The sequence below is a fragment of the Echiichthys vipera genome (genome assembly GCF_963691815.1).
Source record: "Echiichthys vipera genome assembly, chromosome: 7".
NCBI lineage: Eukaryota > Metazoa > Chordata > Actinopteri > Perciformes > Trachinidae > Echiichthys > Echiichthys vipera.
The window spans coordinates 8,013,106-8,033,786 of NC_139832.1; the positions used below are offsets into that span (position 1 = coordinate 8,013,106).

The window sequence follows — 20,681 nt, forward strand, 5'->3', positions numbered from 1 at the left end:
TGGTTGTTAGCTAAATCCATGTTGTAGATGATAAACCATGTATTTGCATTCACCTTTATACATTAAGACCATATCTTTGAAGCAATGGCGGATATGTGTGGTTTTGTGTTAGCCTCTCTTAGTGCATTACAACCTTAAGTATATACAGTATATTACCGTTTTGCTGGATTCCTCTACCATTTCAGCCGTGTTTTTGTGACCGCACACGGCAGATGCTGAATGTTTGTGTTTTTGCCTGGTTAGTGGACTAACTTCTGTGTACGGTGATGTCACATTCATATCCTCTATTGCACTGGTGACCCTGATGTGTGTGTGTTGAGAATATTTTGCTGAATGTACTGTATTACAAGCTTGGCCAATGCAGCATTCATGAGGGCCAAATTAACCTGGCAAACAAACATTAAACCTGTGCTCATCTCCCCCTTTGTTTCGAGGACATCTGGATGGGATAAATGGTGAAATAAAACATGATAGAAACCAGAAGTATACACGGAGGGAATACAATTGTTTAAATATGTGTATTGCACTGTCATAAAAGATATATAAGCTCACTGGCAGAAAGGCAGAAAATATAACTTAACTTTTGGTATTAAAAAAAGGGTCCTGTGGATTTTTTTTGCAAAAAAACTAAAGTTATTTTTTACAGCCATTGTTACTCATCAAACATCATCTTTGAGTGTATCCTTGAGCTGCCTGCCTTTGTTGGTGCCTTGTTGTATATTGACGCATTACCTCCACCATGGCAGTAATGTGTCTATTGTCACTAGGGTGTGCATGTGTGTGCATTTTCATCCTTCGGGCGCACACATGAGATGGCAAAATATAATAGAAAAACAGCTCCATAGCCCTACTAGATGTCTAAAACTCCACAATGAACCTTGAGCTGAAAATGTACTTATTTTGACATTGGGAGACACCAACCAACCTAATTTTGCTTGTGATGGTGTGGTCAGTTGAAGCTTTCCCCAAGTACACCGGAGACATATCACCTAAAAAGATACAACATCCAAATGACATGCAGTCTTCATCTGGATCTCACAATCCTACAGTTGGATGTAATAATAATACCAATCTACTAATACTAATCAGAAACATACACTCACACAGCCCTAGCAACACTCTGTGCCCGTCCCTTTCACCTCCTCCATCTATGTCTTGGATGTTTTGGACCGATGGCCCTTCCTGTTTCTCTGTTCTTTCTGCTGAGATCCAAGCGAGTATCGGATCAAAGCAAAAGCCTGCCTGTGTATGACCATTACAGGCCACATATGGACGCCTGCAGACCAACACATAATTTCACATTCATGAATTCATCATGTTTGTCTAGAAGCGGGACTTAAGTGAAGGAAGTTCTCTCTCATGCTGCCCATCTGGTGGTTAAACTGTTTTGGGTTATTTTATTAGAACAGGTGTTTTTATGTAACAGCCCCAAATAAAAATAAAATGTGAATGGAGGCTACACATATTCACTGTTGGGGTCATTACAAGAAAATTACACATAATTATTGACTTTTTTTTTCATGACCCCCTTAGACAAGTTGCTACACTATTCATTACATTACCTCTTATTCCGTGAAACAATTGTGGTACTTTAATTATTTAAAAAAACAAATACAAACAAAAAACAACCACGCAGGCCTGTCCTCTGAAAAAAGATGAGCTTGGATCAATGTTTATAGCAACGCAATGCAATGTGACCAGAAGGCAAGGCATGGTACTAGCCAATTAAATATGTGCAAGTGCACATTCCTGTTATATCAGAATGATCTTCATTGTCATTATACCCATCTACAGTGACATTTTGCATGGCTTCTCAATGTACATGCAACATTCTACTTTTTACTCTGTGAGTGTCCAAAAAAAGCATGAAATGATTGTCACCGTGATGCCTTTCGAGAGCTGTAAAATTCTCCATCATAGTGATATAAACCGCTGTGCAGCGTTTTGGCAGCTGAAACTCATGGAGCTGTTACTCAAAGCAGTCGTATTTCATTCGTCTCACCGGTATCTTAAACAACCAAGACCCACGTTACCTCTTACTTCCAAGGTTTGTAGTAAAAATTTGTTTAAAATACTACCTTCAATTCAGACATTATGAGTTATATTAACCACTTTATTGGCTCAGTCATATGCACTCATAATTCAGAAATGTCTGGCATGAACTGAAGGCCGAATGAGAAGAATTAGATTGTTCCATAGATATTGTGCCATTGAAGAGAATCAAGAGGCTTAAGAGTGTAATGCATGTAACCACCTATTTGCTCACTCAGTTAGGTCATTCCTTACTTTGTTTAAATGCAGTAAGTAAGTAGTAATGTGATTACAATAACATTACTTTCTGTGGAATTACTGGATCTCCATCCCTGCACTTGAAAACTAAGACAACCGTCATGACTTCTATGTTATATGTCGAAATTTGGGGGCAAGAAGGAGTTACAAGCCGCCCGCCGCCTGGAACCATGCTCCGTTTTCCGCTGCTTAGTTGTATTTTATAGTCTGATAAAGATTTCAATCATCCTATTCACGCATAGGTTCAAAGCGCCATTGGCTATCCGTCTGGGTGCACATTTCTGATGTGTGAATGCATCTGCTTTATATGAGTTTTTTTTGTTTGTATTGTTTTATTGGCTGTTTAGCTCTGTGTGTGTTTTCAATTGATTGAAGCAGTCACCACATATCCCCACGTTTCTTCTTTCTCACACACTCATAAACAGGCATGCCTGCTTGTGTCCTCGAATGACCTGCTCGCCGAGCCTGACGGCAGAATCCCTCTGTCTCTCTCTCTAGGATCATGAAAGTTTTGGCCAAAGTTTGTTTTTAATTTTGCACCACAACACACATTTCATATCACTTCACAGAGTATTTCAACTGCTTTTTTTTGCATATTTTTCACATTTAGCTGTTCTGTAGGGTATAAGTCGGCTATTTGAAACAGCAGCGTGGGATATGTATAGGCATTAGTTCCTTGCAGATAGACACCAAAGGATGCGAGAACAAAAAGTTGCACAAAGGCCTCTATTCCCTTGGCAGTGTCTGGGAGTCTAGTCCAATAAAAAGCTCTTTTATTTTTCCTTTCTTTTCAGCTCATACTTTGATTTGCTCTGTAAAATGATACATGTGCAGTGCCAAAATAAACACACTGTGACTTATTCTTTTAACTTTATGATGCAGGTCGTTCTTTTCACACGCAGTGGTACACTGCAGTGACACCATAGCTCCTCACTTGTATGTTCTCAGATTCTCATGGAGCAGAGGGCAGCTGAGTCTTAGGTCAGCTCTTAAATCTAATGAACCCCCAGAAAGTACATAAAGACACAACAAGGAAACAGGACCAAACACAGTATGATAGCACTTATTCAATGTGATAAAGCACTTTGACCAGATATGGTCGCATACAAATCACATATTATGTCTTTATCATGATTGGTGTAGTGTATATTGGACCAGAATTTAAGGACCTCAGGCAAAGACAAAACAGATCAGACTTAATCCTGATGTGTGCTTTCTTAAATGTCTAATGTGTGTGTTTACAGAGAGGCTTATATCAAATAGGCTATGCATGATGTCACTGTTTTTATAATCTGGTAGAATAGTGCCGAGGCTGTTGGTGTAACCTAGCATGCAAAGTTCATCACACAAGATTCTCTGGGGTGGTTTTCCTCTCCTGCCTATCTCACTCTCTTCTTCTCTACATCTTCCCTGTGCTCTGTAGCTGTGGCTACACCTTTGTTTAAAAGCCACTTGCCACATCCAATCACTTCAGGTCACATTAACTGTCAGATGTTAGCACTCTCGGGTCGTATTTTGGCCGCATTAAGATCCATTATGAAGAGGTTTTTGCACCTACGGTTCCACACAGATGTTTTCGCAATCTGTGGCTCCATCAGGGTCTCTTAATTTATGTGCATGTTTTTTTTCATGGATATCTGCACCTTGCTTAATTTGTGTTTCTCTGCTGAATTTTTCCCATTGAGAGTCATTGTCAAAGTGTCCTGGCTCACACGTTTGAATCCGATCTCATTTATTGATAGAGAGGTTGTGTGAGTTGTGTCTGGCCACATTCTGAATGCAAGAGGCATTATTCATTTACTGGTGAAAATCTCAAATCGAGTTGTCAAGTGTCATTGAGTTGATGAGTCTCAATCGAGCCTTAGAGGCTTCATTTTGGAAGCGGTTTCGTAATTCCCATCACTGATCTTTAACTCTCCACGGTTAAACAGTATTGTTATTGGATTGTTAAATGGGGATAGCTTTTTTGAAGTTTGATAGCATATGTTATTATTTATAGTCAGTGTATTACCTACAGTTGATGACGTCAGCCGATGGAGAAGCAGGCAGGAGTACCGACACGGTAGCTACAGGGGCAGCAGCAAAGTGTATTTTTAGCTATCTAAAAAAAATCCCTTTCAGCTCATTTTCACCGCTTTACCTTACCATCAGACAGACTTTGCTTAGCTTATGTGTCAGTACTTCTGTCTGTTTCTCCAAACTGGCGGTGTGCCAACCGTCATCTACTATAGGTAATCTACGGATATGCTAGGTTTCTTCAACAAGAACTACTTTATATCATGGAAAAGAGAAATTGATATGGCAATCGGTTTGACAGGTTGTTTTAGTTCTGTTTATAAGGCTGCTACTCGCCATGTTCAGTGCTATAATGCTCTGCACAGGCCTGTTCTATACTGTCGTGATATCAGCAGTGTGGTATTCTCTCATGGAACCATTCCTGAGAATAAAAGTGCTACAGCATTAAGACCATATTACGGTGGAAATCAATTGGATGATAAAAGTCTATAAAAATGGGTTTTTAAAAGAGATTTAAAATAGTTTTAAAGCGATTTTGCTAGCTTTGACTCCTCAGGCAGGTCATTCCTGCAAAATGTGTTTCTGTTAGTAGTAATCACTGAACAATGCTTTTCTAAACGTCTTTCTTTATCGCCCCCATGTTAGAGTTGAGATATTGTTTTCATGCATTTTCAGTGCAATTAGTTCATTGCAAAAATTATTGTTTGATCAGGGAATCAATACATTACATTGCACTCTCTCGTCGAAAAAAAAACTAAAAGGGATGATCGTCATAAATTCTGTCATTGTTGAGTAACCCACTAAACCACGGGTACTAATAATGCTTTGCTTACTGTTACATAATGCTCTCTTTTTCAGTAAAAGATAAGTGAGAGGATTGGAGGCCTTGTTAAAGGTTAAGGGATCAAACCCTGCTCCAGCTTTACTGACAAAAGAAATTGAGGTTTCTTTGTAGTTGAGGAGACAGACTGCGTTAAAATTCTGAGAGGGCTGCAGTCTGAACCCTCTGTCTGCCCTCTGTCTGCCCTCTGTCTACCCATGATGCTTTATATTGTCACTGGAGATTTACTGCAATGAGCAGTGCAGTGTGCTTCACACATCTCACTATTCTCTTTCTGTTTGTCTTACTGCTCATGCACACGTCAAATACGTGCAGTTCAGCTACAGATGTTTCCGTCAGCTTCCGTGTCAGTCTATGCCAACTTAGCTCTGAGTTTAGTGCAACTGTGCCAGCTGAACGTCTGAACGAAACTAGATCCGCAGTGTTCTGCCAGCCTCTCATGCAGACGGAAGAAAAGGCAGAGCCCATGAAACTATAAAATAACAGGTCTTTACTGCACTCCCTGTCTCTCATAGCCTCTTATTTAGTGCCCTTCTCTCTCTGTGCTGGGATTGTACCCTGCACTGATGCACACCAAATGGAGGATTGGAAGATGAAAGGAGCGACTGAGGAGGAGAGAAAAAAAGACGGGGAGAGGAAAGCCAGAAAGAGCGATCGTCTGGAAGAGATGTATGTCCCCCTATGATTGAAAACTGACACCAGTTGAGCTGTGAATCTGACAAAACACGCGTGGTAGCACAAAAAAAAGTGTGAAGGGGTCCCTTTACTACTCAAATGGCTTAGGTAAATACAAATGGCCTCGGATGACCCCCTTTACCCCTTACCCATCTTTGCTGTAGCTGTCCTTTGTAAATATGTAAAAGCAGAAACGAAAACATAATAATGTAATAATAAAACCTACAATACAGAGGAGCAGCAAATCCACTGTTGAGTCTGCGCAAAGTTTTTAGAAGACTCTCCCTGCTAGATAGCTGTAAATCAACACGGTGTCAGTCTGAGAAATCCAGCACATCTCAGGAGGCGGCTATAAAGCTTTACCAAATTTATAGACTTCAATATTTGCCAATGATGAACCTGAATGCCGCCCATCTGGGGGCTTTAGACGTGATTGTTAAGAGTCTGAAGGCTGCTCACTTCCTCCCCCTAGTTGAACTTCTGCCACCCCTTCCTGTCAGCATATGTTGTGGTGCATCTGTTGGATCATCCCAAGCGGCATTGTTTATGGTCAGTGTGGGAACTGGGTCACAGAACAGAAAGTCCAGCTCGCCACCGGTCCCTCCGCCCATGCTGCCAAAACCTGTAAACACAGCACCAGTCCAGAACCAGGAAAAATACAGGCAGTATATTGTGTTAGAGGATTGGTGCACAGAGGGAGGATGTGTCGATGAGTTGATGAAGGAGAAAACAAGGTCCATACAAGTAAAAGTGAGAGGATGAAGAGGAAACTGATTGACTGACTGAAATGAGTGCTTTTTGAACTCAACTCCTCTGAACTGTTGTACAAATGTTGATGCTCTTACAGTTGTGTGTGTTTTTGCCAGCTTCTTGGTGCCTGTTGTCAGTTAGCTTTAGTAAAGTTCTGGTGTTATAGGACAGTATCTCTTGATTTGTCATTTATACACACAAAGCAGAATTTTGAACACGGTTAAGCTCGGTGAATCAGGGTGTGATTTGTGCTGGAATCAAACTGTTGGCCCGTGGCCTGAGTTTTCCAATTTTGCTCTGTGCTCAAGAATGTTGTTTCTAATGTGTAAGGGGTTGTTGAGATTCCTGTGATTAACAGTCCAAGGGGAGGGTAAAAATGAGATGAAAAGATATAAACAAGATGTTTTATGACCAATGTTGTTTAGTGTAAGTGGGATGTACGTAAGCAGTCAAGGATTTAGAGGTCTCATTGTGGATCCTGTTTCAAAGGAGTAGTGGTCTGTTTTGTTTCCTTGTGGCATCATGGCCTGGTGATATAGGGCCATAGATCAGGGAATCCTTAGTTCTGAATGTGTTTGTAACTCAAAGCAGTGCAGAGGAGGATACCCCCAGTAGTGTTTTCCGTTGTCTTTGTGGGCAGAGCCCAGGGTGGCTGGGATGTGTGAGTAAGAGGCAACAGATGTTATAGATGCATTTCAGTGTGACTCACCATCAGCCTTGGCCTGGTGCAGCCCTGCCTCACCAGTCGCAGACCCACAATGCTCATCGTCTATCAGTTTCAACTTCAACAGAATGCTGACGGGGACGGCAATTCTTACAGCAATAGTTCGTGTCGTGTAGAACTGAGGTTAATTCTAACCTGGTTACAGTTATACTTTATGTGAACAGCTTTATCAGGATATTCGTCACAATCAGAACAAGCGTAATTTGATCAACAGAGCTGGATTACTCATCAGTCTTTCCAGTGACTCCTGGCATGGAAATGGCATATTCGGATTTCTGTCAGATGATTTTTTTTTTTATCTGCACACACACACCACAAAAATGTGAAATGGATGCAAAGTAAGCAGTTTTCACAAACTAACCCCAGACAATGTCAGGAGAATTGGGTCTGGCGATTCTCTTTCACACATGCAGCATATGACCGGAGATTCTCAGATATGTTCTCACTTACTAGAAATACTCTGTTTGGTTTAGGCAAGGGGGGGGGGGGGGGGTGCCTGGGTAGAACGTACAGGGGCAGGACATGGCGAGAATTACACTTCACCAAGGGAGCCTGGTCTTTGTGTAAATCACCAGTCTTCTTCACGGTCCAAGGTTTGTTTTGCTCCGCTGTCAGCTGGCAAAAGATATAAATGTCATTAAGACGCCCCATTCAATTTCTAGGGAGCTGGCAGGGTCTGCCTGAATCAGATATTTGTGTTCACATATACAGCCCCGCCGGATAATTTCAGGCTTGCAGTGCATGTGTGAAAGGCGCTGTAGAGGGTTTGGAAAAAAAGCAGCCTGACTAGCAGTGGGGAAACAATAACACTTATGAGGTATAAACTATACTCTAAACTAAGCCTATGAACAGCCTGCATAAAGGCAAATAAAGATGTTTCTTAAAATTCCAACTACATTTTTTGTGGCCATTCTGGACATTATTGTGACTGTCAAATAATTATGCCAGAGAAAGCACAAGCCAGATGGTAGAGAAGGGTTGTTACTTGATAGAGTCCTCTGAAAGGTTCCTTTTCTTTCCGTTTTTACCATTACTGGCAAGTTTACAGGCAGCAGTGAAGGTTATTGTATATGATTTGATTTCTCAGTAAGTTAAAGGCTCCAGTTTGCTTCATGCTGATGTAAAATGACAGATGTCTGCCAAAGCAGATCTGAGACTTAAAGTACAACTGTTGGATTCTTGGCTGCAGTGTGTCAAAGGTACTGATTACAAGACCCACTGAGTCCTCTCTAAGAGAGATGTTTGGGTGGTCATTTTGACATGTTTAGTCTTAAAATCTAGTCTCCAGAGCATCTCCATTTGTTTTGGATGAGGACAGTGCCAGATCTAAAAACTGAATAAGATGTATCACTGCAGTTGTGTCAGAAAAATTACATTAAAATTAAAATTGTCTTGGCCTTCATTGTGCCATTATGTCTCATTACTAGATTATATGTCTTGGTACTTTGTGTAGTGTGATATTTTGTTAGTTGAGTTTTACAACTTGTGTATGTAATCTCTTGAATCTTTCGAATTAAACAGGATAATGGGAAACACGATAAAGTCATCATCTTAAATCATGAAATTTACCGACGTTGTAAAAACGCCTCCATCAATTAGCCAGGCCTAGTTTGGATTTGTGCAAGAGAACAGAGAGACGCTTCAATGGAATTTCCTTCTTTTTTGTTTTTGAGGGGCCCCGACTCTTGCGTGCGGCAGTTATTTTTGTCATCGTTCCCCTTTTGATTTGCTGGTTCTGGATCAGAATTCAAGTCAAGCTGGTTTTGTCATAAAACCTCTCTGAGCCCTGTCTGAATCTGACTCCCAGTGTGCTGGTGGGAGTTGTGGAGCAAAGGATGCAAGGGAGGGTTTGATTGGATGCAGGTGTTGAGCTCTGGTGTAGAAACTGTGTCAGTGTGTGGGTGGAGATGGGAAGCAGTGGGCCAGGTTACAAGGTCAGGGGTCCTGCAAGACACAAAGATTCATAACACGGATGCATTTCAAACACACAAAAAAAAATAGTGTGGACAGGAGATGGATATATCAGTTATCCATCCATCCATCCATCCATCCATCCATCCATCCATCTTTAACTGCTTGTCCCTATCAGGGTCGCGGGAGGGGGGGACTGGAGCCGATCCCAGCTATATATCAGTTATGCGTGGTAAAATCACATGTCAAAAGTCTGAACATATGACTGCAAATAAGTGAGAGAATTCTCAAATCATAGAGGAACAAAGCATGATACTCTTTGGCTTCGATTTCAACTTCTGACATTTTTTATTTGCATCACAAGACCTCTGTTGTCTATTCAATCATATTGTGAACTGAGACACAGCTGAAATCACAATAGTCCTCAGACTCAGAGGTAAAATAAAAGGCATATGTAACCAAGAGTTAATGCCTGCAGTAAGACATATTTAGGCCAGTGTGTTCATTTTCCCAGTCTCCACTAAACAATCACTCGGCACACCGCTGTGTCTATGGGCATCTTTATAGCCAAGTCACAGCCAGACATTATCCCCACTCCCTCTACCCCACCTACCCACCCGGAGCTAGTGTTCCTGCTTGGACATCTGTCCACTGTTGGCAGTTGCAGATGTTGTTGGCGGCTGTGAAGCTGAGAGGAAGTTCCAGCCACTCCAAAGTCCAAATGTTTCTTTTTTCATTTCCCTGTTTTTTTTTTTCTTTTTTTCATCAGATCTGAAAGAAGAGGAGTTATTCCTTTGGGAATGATAGGGAGCAGATTTGTGCGGCTGTCTTCTTTTCGTAGAGCACAGGAAGAAAACGGTTATGCACTTATGTTTTCGTGTTATGGGGGATTCCAGTGTACTTTGATTACAGCGTGGGTGAAGCTGAATCTTTTAAAATAAAAAACATACTCAAACACAAACACACACATGCACATTAAGTGGCTGACTCATGGTGTTGTCCGATTCACAGCTGAGTTAAACTGAGACTTCCTGTGAGCCAGGGAATTGATGCCAGCAACTTAACACAAGCTAGCACAAAGTTCAGTACACGTGAGGCATGTTACAAGAAATGATACTTCTCTACCAACTTGATGCCAAAATGCTGGATGCCATTCTTCTGGACCTGAGAGGCAGCAAATACACCTTCAGATGTTCTAGTCTGCCATTAAATGACGAAGAAAAATGCCGACCAGCATGGAAGAACAGTGAATCACCTTTCATATTCGTACACAATGTGAGAGCACGACTGCTATGAGCCTCTGGCTTTACCGTACATCTATGGCAACCTGTTGTTTTTCACATAGAGCCTAGAACGTTACATGATAGCTGACATTAGCTGACATTAGCTCATATTAGCTCACATTAGCTAACATCAGCTAACATTAGCCAGAACATAATGTCAGTTAAGTTAACATTATCCAGTCTGGTTCAATGCAAAAAAACAACTTAACTTAAAGCTGAAGTCTGTAACTTTCTATGAAAAATAAGTATTATAATAAACTGTCACTATTTCCTGACAGCACAATGCGACTGACGATCTGTGAGAAAGTCAAGTAGCTCAACCTCCACCTTCTTCTCCCTGCATGCTCCTGGAGCCCTCTCTGTCTGCTCCTTATGACATCTGAAAGATTCCATTGCGCTCGACCTATAACAACCACCCAGAGCAGAGGAGTCTCTAATGCCGTGTCAAACTTTGAAACTACTGTAGGTATTGCTGATCAGTACTGTTCCCATAGCAACCCCCACTGTGCTGGGTGCTGGGTGCTGTTAACTGTTGCAAGAGTTAAACTAATATGTTTAGGACATGTTCATCAAAACTGCGGGATGCCAGTCTGTGTGTTGTGTGCATTTTGGAAGCATCTTTTTTTAATTGATGCATTACTCTGAGACGGTTACTAGGGATAAAGATGGACATTCTGAGGCATTGTTGTTTTTCTAAACAACTCATATTTCCTTAAAGCCCCCTGTATTTAAATTGAACTGGTTTCATATTACATGAACGGAGAAAAGGTACATGTTTAACTCCTCAGACAGGCACTGATGAGGTGCTGGCTAACAAAGCCTTGTTTACCCAGTTGGTTATAGTCTTTGTCTTGCAATCATGAGTGTTTTTTGCATTAAGCTGCTGTTGTTCACTTTTTGTATCTTCGCTCTTCCATTGCTGTTTCCTTGGTGTCCTGGATCCATTACTGAGAGCATTACAGCATCAGCAAAATATTTACTTTTTTCTTTCCCTTTTTTCTCAAGGCCATGGCAGCTAGCAAAGCCTGCAGAGAATTTAAGATGCTCTTGACACTCTTCTCTCAAGTAATGCACTACTGCAGTACCATAGCCCTTTAATCCTGCCTGTCTGCTCTGCTCTTTGGATCCTCAGCATGGGGGTGGCCAGTCAGCCAATGTTGATTATTTAAGGGCCCCAATCCCTAAAACTTTGAGGTCAACAGTAACCGATGCACTTATGTTCTGCTCTCTGACAGATTGAGCCCACTACGTCAAAAGTAATATATTGGGCTGCATTTTAAGTGAGTCATCCCCACTCTTAGTTGAAGACTGAGGTAGTTAGGCAATCAAGGCAAGATCGTAAAGTTATCTCAGTGTCGGGGGACTTGTCTGCTCCAAGAAAGCCCCCTCAAACCTTCCTCACCTTGTTCTATAATGTTTTAGTTTTTCCTAACAATCTTGATTTGTTCAAGCAGAGTAACTTAAAAACACATGAAACATTTCCTTGATAACGTTTTTGTGAATATTTTTGTTTTTCCATCATTGCCAAACAGCTTAATGATGATTATGTCCAATTAGCTGAATGAGGAGTAATTATCATCAGTACTCACAGCATCACGTAATGTTCCTTAATGGTATTTTATATTAATTTCCAATCTTGTGTTTATTATAGACACAAATCTTTAATTTATGGTTATGGGGGAACAAAATGTACTTAAAGACAAATCTATCCTCTGAGTACACTTTCTTGGCATCTTCCATGAAGTGGATGTCCATGTCTTGAGCGTAGAATGGGCTTTTGATTGTTTTCTACTGAGTCATGCTTTAAAGCCAAGCATGACAGCATTACACCCAAATCGTGGAGAGGAGTTGCTCTGACAAAGTGAGTCATGGGACAGGATGTGGAGCCGAGAAGTTCCTGTGTAATCGCTGCAGAGATCTCACACACCGTTCCAACTCTGGAAATGCTTTTGTGAGCCTCTGTGTGCTGCCCCTCACAGCTGAGAATGCAAACTGGTCTCAAATGGAGGCTGAGACTCTAATTGAGTGAGACAAGTGTTTACGATCTCAAGTATCAAACACAGAATCTCTTGAAATGCATTAATTATACACTTAGAGTGCAGACACATGATCGTGCTTGATTTGCGCGCACACACACACACACACACACACACACACACACACACACACACACACACACACAGACATACATACACATTCACGTCCATACAACTGACAGATGTACACTTGGCAGGAGCTGTGTTTGATTCCTAATAACAGAACAGTGTGATGAAGTGTGGGGATATGGATGGATCTCTATAGATATCTACCATGAAGAAACACTTGACAGCTGTTAATAAATTTGGGTTCTCACTGCTGTCGATGAGCTGACTGATTGGGCATCAATTTCATGGATTTAACCTCTGGAATGCTACTTAAAGTATGTGTATTCACAGGAATAGTTTTGACATTTTGAGAAATATATGCTCATTCATTGTTGCCAGGTGAAGGTTAGCTTAGCTTAGAAAGAGCCAAGCAAGATGTTTCTGCCTGCTCCCAGTCTTATTTGAAAAGCTAAGCTAACTGGCTGCTGGCTCCAGTTTCATATTTATTGGAAAGACATAACAGTGGTATTGATCTTCTCTTCTAACCCTCTGTGAATACGCATATTTCCCAAAATATCAAGCCAGGTCGGATATTTGTTTACCACAGGTACCACAACCCATCCAGGCAAATGCTCCTAATGATTAGGATTGTTTTATGGGTCCTCTAACACAGTGATTCATGTGACCCAGCTCTGACAGTATTGTGCTTTAGAGTCTAGCTCTTTCAGCCTCGATCGATGTCTGCGCTTGAAGCGTCCCGGTTGTCTGGTCGGGTGAGTCAGGCAGACTTCTTAGACTAATAGCTTCCATCGGGCCGGCTGGGCCTGGCACATTATGGTGATGAGGCAGCAGATTTTGCGGTGAAACTGGCAAAGTTTCTTAGATGACGATGCATGTCCGCGGGTTGAGGGGGGGCCCGTCACTTACTCAGAACTTCAAAGCAAAGGTTGGACTGGGGGTTGGGATGCAATGTGGGACTCTGGGATTGGAAGGGTTAGGGGGCAACAAATATCATCTGTAATTGAGGTTTGTGAGGTTTGGGTTTTTCTGCAGGCTTGCATATTTTCCCTTAAATTTTTAATGTCTGTTGAGCCAGTCCCGGTACGATGTGCAGCTGGAAGAGGACTAAGCTGGAGACAGAGACATAACATCGCAGAGAAAGCACACAAAGACAACATACATCTGAAACCTGCCAGACAGGAGAGACTGAAGGAGGCTTGTGTTCAGTCCAAAGCCATGAAACTGGGGAAAATGTAAATGCGACCATGCTGTCAGCTCATGCTGGAATGCCTTTTATTTCAAATCAGTAACACCCCTCTCCCTCTGAGAATCGTGAAATTGGAAAGCACTGGACCACACTGGAGGGTATTGGTTTGGTCTCTAACCTCTGCCTGATTAAAATGAACATGCACAAGCACAGAGCTGATTGAACATTTACCACCCTGGGTCTGTTTCTCTGTCTGTGTTGACAGGATGATTCCATGTTAATTTGTGTGTCTGTTGAATCAACAGCAGTGCTCTGCTAATCCAAGAGCATGTTTGTGTGTATACACATGTTCGAGGACACACACACACACACACACACACACACATACACGCACACAAACACGATGCCCCGTGTGTTTGTGGTTCTAGTCTATCTATAGGAATACTATAAGAATACCCAGCAACACTCCAGCTGCACTGCGCTGCTCTGTAATGAGTAAGTGAAAACCACAGAGCTCTAATATCGCCTGGCTGACTTTCAACGCTGTTGGAGATTAAGATCCCCCTGCGACGTCTTACTCTCCATTCTCTGCCAATTTCTTTCACTTCTTGGTCTAAATATGACTTGAATTAAATGAACCCAAATAAAAGTGATTCCTAACTAGCATATTAGGTTATGGAGCCTAGGAAAACAAAACTTGTAAAAATACAATTGAATTGAATGGACCATAAAGTTCCTCTCCAACTCAATGTATAAACAGGGGGCAGTATGAGAAGCAGTGAGAACAGCAGGGCTTAAATGTTTATTTCCGTCACTGACATACTGCCGATTGACTCTTTCCTTGCTGCAAAGTAATTTGGTGTGTTTTTGTGACACTCTGCGTGTGCACACTGTACAAGCTATAATAAATTAAAAAAACACATATACATCAGACAGGACATAAAAGAGGATTTGTTTAATGTTTCCAACAGTGTGTACTGCAGATCATTACACCCTGATTGTTGTTTTTTTTAATTCAGCTTGATGAATCAGATGAGGGGGGGTTCATTCAGATCTATTTTGTGGAAATGTGAGCAGATGAATTGACTGATGAATATTTTGAGGACGGATTTGAAATGTCAGTCATGGTTGACTCTTCTTTTTGTCCTCTCCCTCCTTGTCTGTCCTAGGTACTTCGTGGGGCTCAGCTCATAGCGGTGGCGTCAGCTGATGGCGGGGCAACAGCAGTCGAGGGCTCCCCCCTCCCCCCTGACATCCAAGTGCAGTATGTCCAACTAGCCCCCGTGGCAGATCACGCAGCTGCCGTACAGGTAAAACAACAAACACAACCCCTTCCACGCTGTCATACACGTGTACACAGATCCACAGATTGTTTGTGACTGGGTAGCATTCCAAGTGCTGAAGTATACATCTATTGTTTGAGGGGAAACAGACGCGGATACTAATCTCAATCACTCCAACTACAGATGTGTTTGTTTTCTAAGCAATCAATGATAAATAACTGTTCTTCAATCTGCGCTACACACTGCGGTATCAGGAATCCGTCCTTCAGTGATGCCATTAATCTGCGCTGCATACTCAGTGCTTGGCCAGATACAAATCCCCAGATTTTTGCTTATTGAAGTACTTTGATGTGTAGAAGAAACAGAGATAAACTAAAATGTACAGTCTGCTTTCAGTCCTAACCAGGAAGTCTAAACTCTACATGTCTACATAAAATCAGCCAGAACCCATCAGTTAAAAAATATTTCAGCTTTGTTCCTCACTACTCCCTTTTTTATACACAGTACACGAGTCTTAAAATAACAATTAAAGCTAAACAACAAGAACACACACCACCTCAAGTCATAAAGAAATGATTTGTGATATATGATTAAAAAAAACGATCCTACATAGTAGCTCAGCGTCAAGCATCAGCCTGTCTGTAGTGAAACAGGGAACTGAACCCTTGGTGAAGCTCTGTGATTAAAGTTCTCTTTTTCTGCAGTGCTCATTGCAACTCATAGTTTGTTTAAAGTCACGGAAACACTTTTGTGCCTTTTGATAATTTTAACTGAACCATAATTTGTTTTCAACAGAGTTACTGATTGTTTGTACAGATGATGACCGAAGCCGGAGAATACCATGTCCATCACAGTGTTGGAAATGCCTCAGTGTCACCTCAGTCATCTCACATTGCCTGTCGCCCATTTTCCCAATAGGAACAATCGCTCACTGTGCAAGTCTCAAAGCCTCAAAACACTGAAGAATAGTGCCGCAATGTCTGGCTTGAAAATATGTGTGAATAATTAATTCTAAAAAATGTCACCCAGTTTCATAAATCATGGCAGAACTGGTGGTAAAGTGAAAAATACATTCTCTTTAAAGCTGCTGCTGCTCTTTTTAATGAGTTTTTAAATGACATTGATACTGAATAATTTAGCTCAATTCACCTAAAATTAAAACCGAGCTAATCTTTTGTGTCCTTAATTATATTTTTTCCCAATTTTAGGAATCCATAACTGTCTTCTTCCCTTATTTCCCTTTTTTTTTTTTGTTGTTTCTTCTTGTCTTTCCTTTCTATTGAGAAATCAGGAGCTAACTAGCAGCCAGAGTTTCTAGTTGTTGGGGCTGACACCTGCCTTCTTTTGTGCTATAGTGGTTTGATCAGCTGCATAATTAGGCAGAATATATCTTGTGATATTTCATTCGTAATTACTGTAATGATGAAATTGATATACGAGTGTAATTTCTGCAATTTAGCCAAACTACTTGCAGGTACAATGGGTCTGCTTTTCCTCTGTTGTAATAATTTTGCTGAAACCAAATACACTCAGCTTTCAGTCATTATGACGGGTGTTTGGACAAACAGTAATTTAACATAATAAAGTGGAATGGTTGGAGTGTTACAAGGACGAGAGTAGTAATTAGTAGATATGCCTAAAATCCCTTGATTGCGCTTTTTGAGCAACAGCCACATGTGGAATCAGGATGGTGTTCATGCACACGGCGCAGTGGCCTTTGAAGTGGTCACTTTAACTCTGTGAGGAATATAAAAGAACCACACTTTTTCCATTGTTTCACTGCGTTTTGTTTTCCCCAAATATGTTGAATATCGCATTTTCAAACTAACTGCTTCTTTCCATCAAGTCCCAAGATCAAATGGGTGCACTCTAGTCCTGATGTGAGTCCTTATTGTGTTGTAATAGTATAAACAGAGAGAACTTCAAATGATTTACGGCTGTGTAAAATACCGGTCCCGTCCTGATATAAATCTCTGCAGCCGCACACCAGGTTTTGGGATTTTCTATCTAAAGTGCTGCTCTCTCAGTGAGACCTCGTCTTGTTGTCCCTTTGTTGTCCATAGTTGTCCAGGTTATTGGTTCCTTGCCCCTGTGAGTGTAGAGCTGATTAAAGCATCTCATTGATTAATTGTTTTGGGTGTGGATCATACACAAACTGATAGCATAAATACAAAATAATTGCCACCTCATACACTGTGTTCCAAGGGCTGTGCTCCATGTTGCTTTGCGCAGCGAGCAATCAAACTGTTTGTTTATTCAACTGTTGTATTCGAATGGATCTCTAGGTCTAAAAAGAGCCTATTTTCTCCCCTTATGTTTGATCGTACACAGATCTTGACAGAAATCAACAAAGTAGGAAGAGGTCTGATCAGTCATGTGTTCTGTTCTCGTGAGTTTGGGTTCAGTAAGGGTGCAGGGACACGCCAATGACAGTATGACACTGCTTGTTAACAATGTTGTGTTTATTTTTCAAACAATATTTAACCTTGTCAAAAGCAGATTTTCATTAGACTTCAGTGCCAACATAATATACAGTGTGACAGTGAGCACCACGAACATAGATACATCCTTACACTTCTTTTGATTTTCCATTTAAAAAAACAAAACTTCACAAAGTAAGGCCCTACCTACATCTATCAAGACAGAATACGTAATGCATAAATAAGGACAAAACATTGACCAATAAAAACTGAACCTGCATTGTAAAGACACATTGCAAAGGACCATTTAGTAAAGTATCCTACGTGGAAGCGTAGGTGCTTGGCCTGTCTGATACAGGGTGGGTTGTTATCACAGTTGGGTTTTGATGTCCTAAAGTGTAAACACTGCTGGCTCTCAGTTCAAAGTTCAGGGGAAGGTTAGCTCTGTTCTTTTTCCACTCTTTCCTGAAAAGTGTCGAATGGAGAGAATTGCTCTCATCTGTTTCCAAACATATGGCAGCATTTATACGAGTTCTTGAAAAATTACTTAGGCTTTTGTATTTATTTATCTCTGCATTTTTCTCTCTCTTTATTTAATAGTTTCCATTACCCAAACTAGATGAAGTAGGGGACCACGCATTGGGATATTTTTGCAGTTCAAAGGGCATTTCTGCGAGTTGGTGATAATTTGTGGCTGTATTTTGCAACCTGCTTTGACCACACTCCTCACAAATATGCAAGCATACAATTCAAAGCACCGGTTCCATTATCCTTGAGTATTTCAAAATGGAAAACAAGGCTTGTACTGTGACAGTTCAACATGTCCAATGTTTCAAATGCTAAGTGAAAAACATGGATCCATATGAGTTTGACTTGGCCTCTTTGCCGCCAGTGGTTACAGTGTGTCAGCCTCATGTGTTGTTGCATTGTGTGTGCTGCTGTGGCACAGCTGTGCTCTATTCAGTGCTTTTGTCTAGTGACAGCATTCAGGGCTGGAGAGAGGATTAAATGCTGCAGGTGTGTTTGAGGGAACCTTTGGCTTGCATTTGAGGAAGGAGTGAGTCACTCCTCGTGGTTATCATCCAGGACTGAGTCATGAACCTCTCATCTTTTGAGGTTTTTTACAAACACAATACCTCGCTCTGTCTGACACCAACCCTAGAGACAGTCAGAGAGCATTAAAATACAAATATCTCATCACTTGTCAAGTCTCTCTTCACCTGTCACTCTGCCTTTACTCTCTGCCCTTCCACCAACTGTCTCCTCCTTTCTTCTCTCTGATATATCTCTTCTCTAATCTCTCTTGTCAGTCCTCTGCTCCTTCTATCTTTGGTCCGTTCACTGTTTGTCTCCTACAATGACACGGGCTGGGGCCGCGGTATGGTTTAGTCTCCATCTGTTCACAGGAAACACACTTGTGTCGCAGCCTTTTCTAGTTACACTGATGAGCTCAGGCAGGATGCTACATCAGATTTCTCAGTCTTCCCAATTATCACCTTTTCACTCCCCTCTCTTTCATGTGTCCCAGGCTGCTGAGCTGGCCCCGGCCCTGCAGGCGGACATGGAGGTGAAAGAGGCCATCCAAGGTGCCATCCAGAGAGAGAACGGCGAAGTGGTGCAGATTGTCACCTCCGTGGCCACCTGAGAGCCCCATCTGGTTCAACACCGCCCCGAACTCTGCTTCCCAGCAGGCCTGACAAGTCTCAGAGGTTGACAAATGCACACAGTCTGACAAGCAATCAAGTCAGCAAGCTTTTTTTTATAAATACTGAAGGTCACTGATAAAGAATCAGGGAAGAAGCATTTTTTTGTTTGTTTTTTTTGTTTTCCCCTGCAAACTCCTCACCTCATTTCCAACCAGATGTCAGTGTGGGAATGTCCAGAGAACTTAAAAAGACCGTCATGTTCCGGCATCAGCTGTGGTCTATCTGGTGTTTTCAGCACCAGAAGGACCCGGCCCACGGCAGAATACACAGTGGGATTATTGTCTTTCCAGGGAAGGATGCTGCTTATGCAACCATCACCCTGCCACTTCATCATCACACACGCTTGTTTACATCAACTTTGGAAAATAGTGGAGTTATTTGGAGTAAAGCTGCTCGGCTAACCCCGAAACCCCCATGAGGGTTTGTTAAACCCCTGAATCCCACCTCAAACAACCAGTACTGTGCTCCTTTTCCCCAAATTACTTGTCACGATGGACTGCAGTGGAAAGTAGATTTAGCTGAGCACAGCTTCTCTCTGTTGTGATTAGTTTGCTCTCCTGTCACTCTCCATGATTCGGTCTGTACTATGCCTCCCGGCTGTGAGCCCTGCCTGCCGTTACTCTTCTTGTTTTCACATTGCTTTAGCCACACCGCTTTGTTTGTTTGTTTGTTTGTTTGTTTGTTTGATTTATCTAATTGTACCATGCTGAACGTTTTGGGGAGCTTTCATTTTGGAGGTAGAAGACCATGAAATAGAGGAGATGGTGCCAGTGGTAGACAGTACAAGTGGCTCGTAGAGAACTAGGGAAACCTTGAAGTTGTTTGTTCCCCGCAGTTTTGTCTCTGTGAAAGATACATTCATGTGAATAAAACATGTTTGTGGTTGCCATAAAAGTGTGTTTTATTTCTGGTTTCTCTCTGTGTTTTCTCTTCATTTCCATCGCCCGTGGTCTTCACAATGGCTTCAAAGATTTTCAGGACATGACTCTGCTTTCATCCATTACAACCAGACAGTTGAAGAGAGCGTGAAATGCTGGTTTGGTTTTGAGGTCTTTTTTCATGTTGAGCTAATGTATTTACTATATTTGAAGTAAATATGTATCATGTCAACTTCAATAACCATGGGATTAGGCCACTGTATTGTCAGCAATCCTGACCAAATAGGCTTTGAAATTAAGGTTTTTAGACTTTTTAATGTTTGCCTCATTATCGCAGAGTCTGAACTGTAATTACGTCTCTTGAAAAACTACTCTGAGCCCGTTGAGTGGTTATGTGTTTCCGTCAGTAAAGACGCAGAATGTGTTGTTGTGTTGTGTTGGGGTGATGCTTTGCGAATGATGAATATCTCTGCAGGCAGCAATAAGAGATAAACGAGATACTCCGAGGCTGTGTGTTGGTTTGGGGAAGTTTCCCATGCTCAGTGTGATGTAATGGTGTATTTTGGAGTGGGGAAAGAACCAGCGACAAAATGAACTTGATAAAACAACATCCA

The 20,681-nt window shown here is 41.6% G+C and overlaps 1 protein-coding gene across 2 annotated transcripts in view; it reads left to right on the plus strand.

Moving 5' to 3' along the window:
* Nucleotides 1–20,015, plus strand: part of banp (BTG3 associated nuclear protein) — a 37,532-nt gene extending 17,517 nt beyond the window's left edge. For both annotated transcript variants that reach the window (XM_083917349.1, XM_083917350.1), the window contains exons 12-13: nucleotides 14,950–15,090; nucleotides 19,012–20,015. In XM_083917349.1, the coding sequence (XP_083773475.1) occupies nucleotides 14,950–15,090; nucleotides 19,012–19,128 (258 nt within the window). In that variant the 3' untranslated portion in view covers nucleotides 19,129–20,015. The remainder of the gene's footprint in view (nucleotides 1–14,949; nucleotides 15,091–19,011) is intronic.
* The last annotated feature ends 666 nt before the right edge of the window (nucleotides 20,016–20,681 follow it).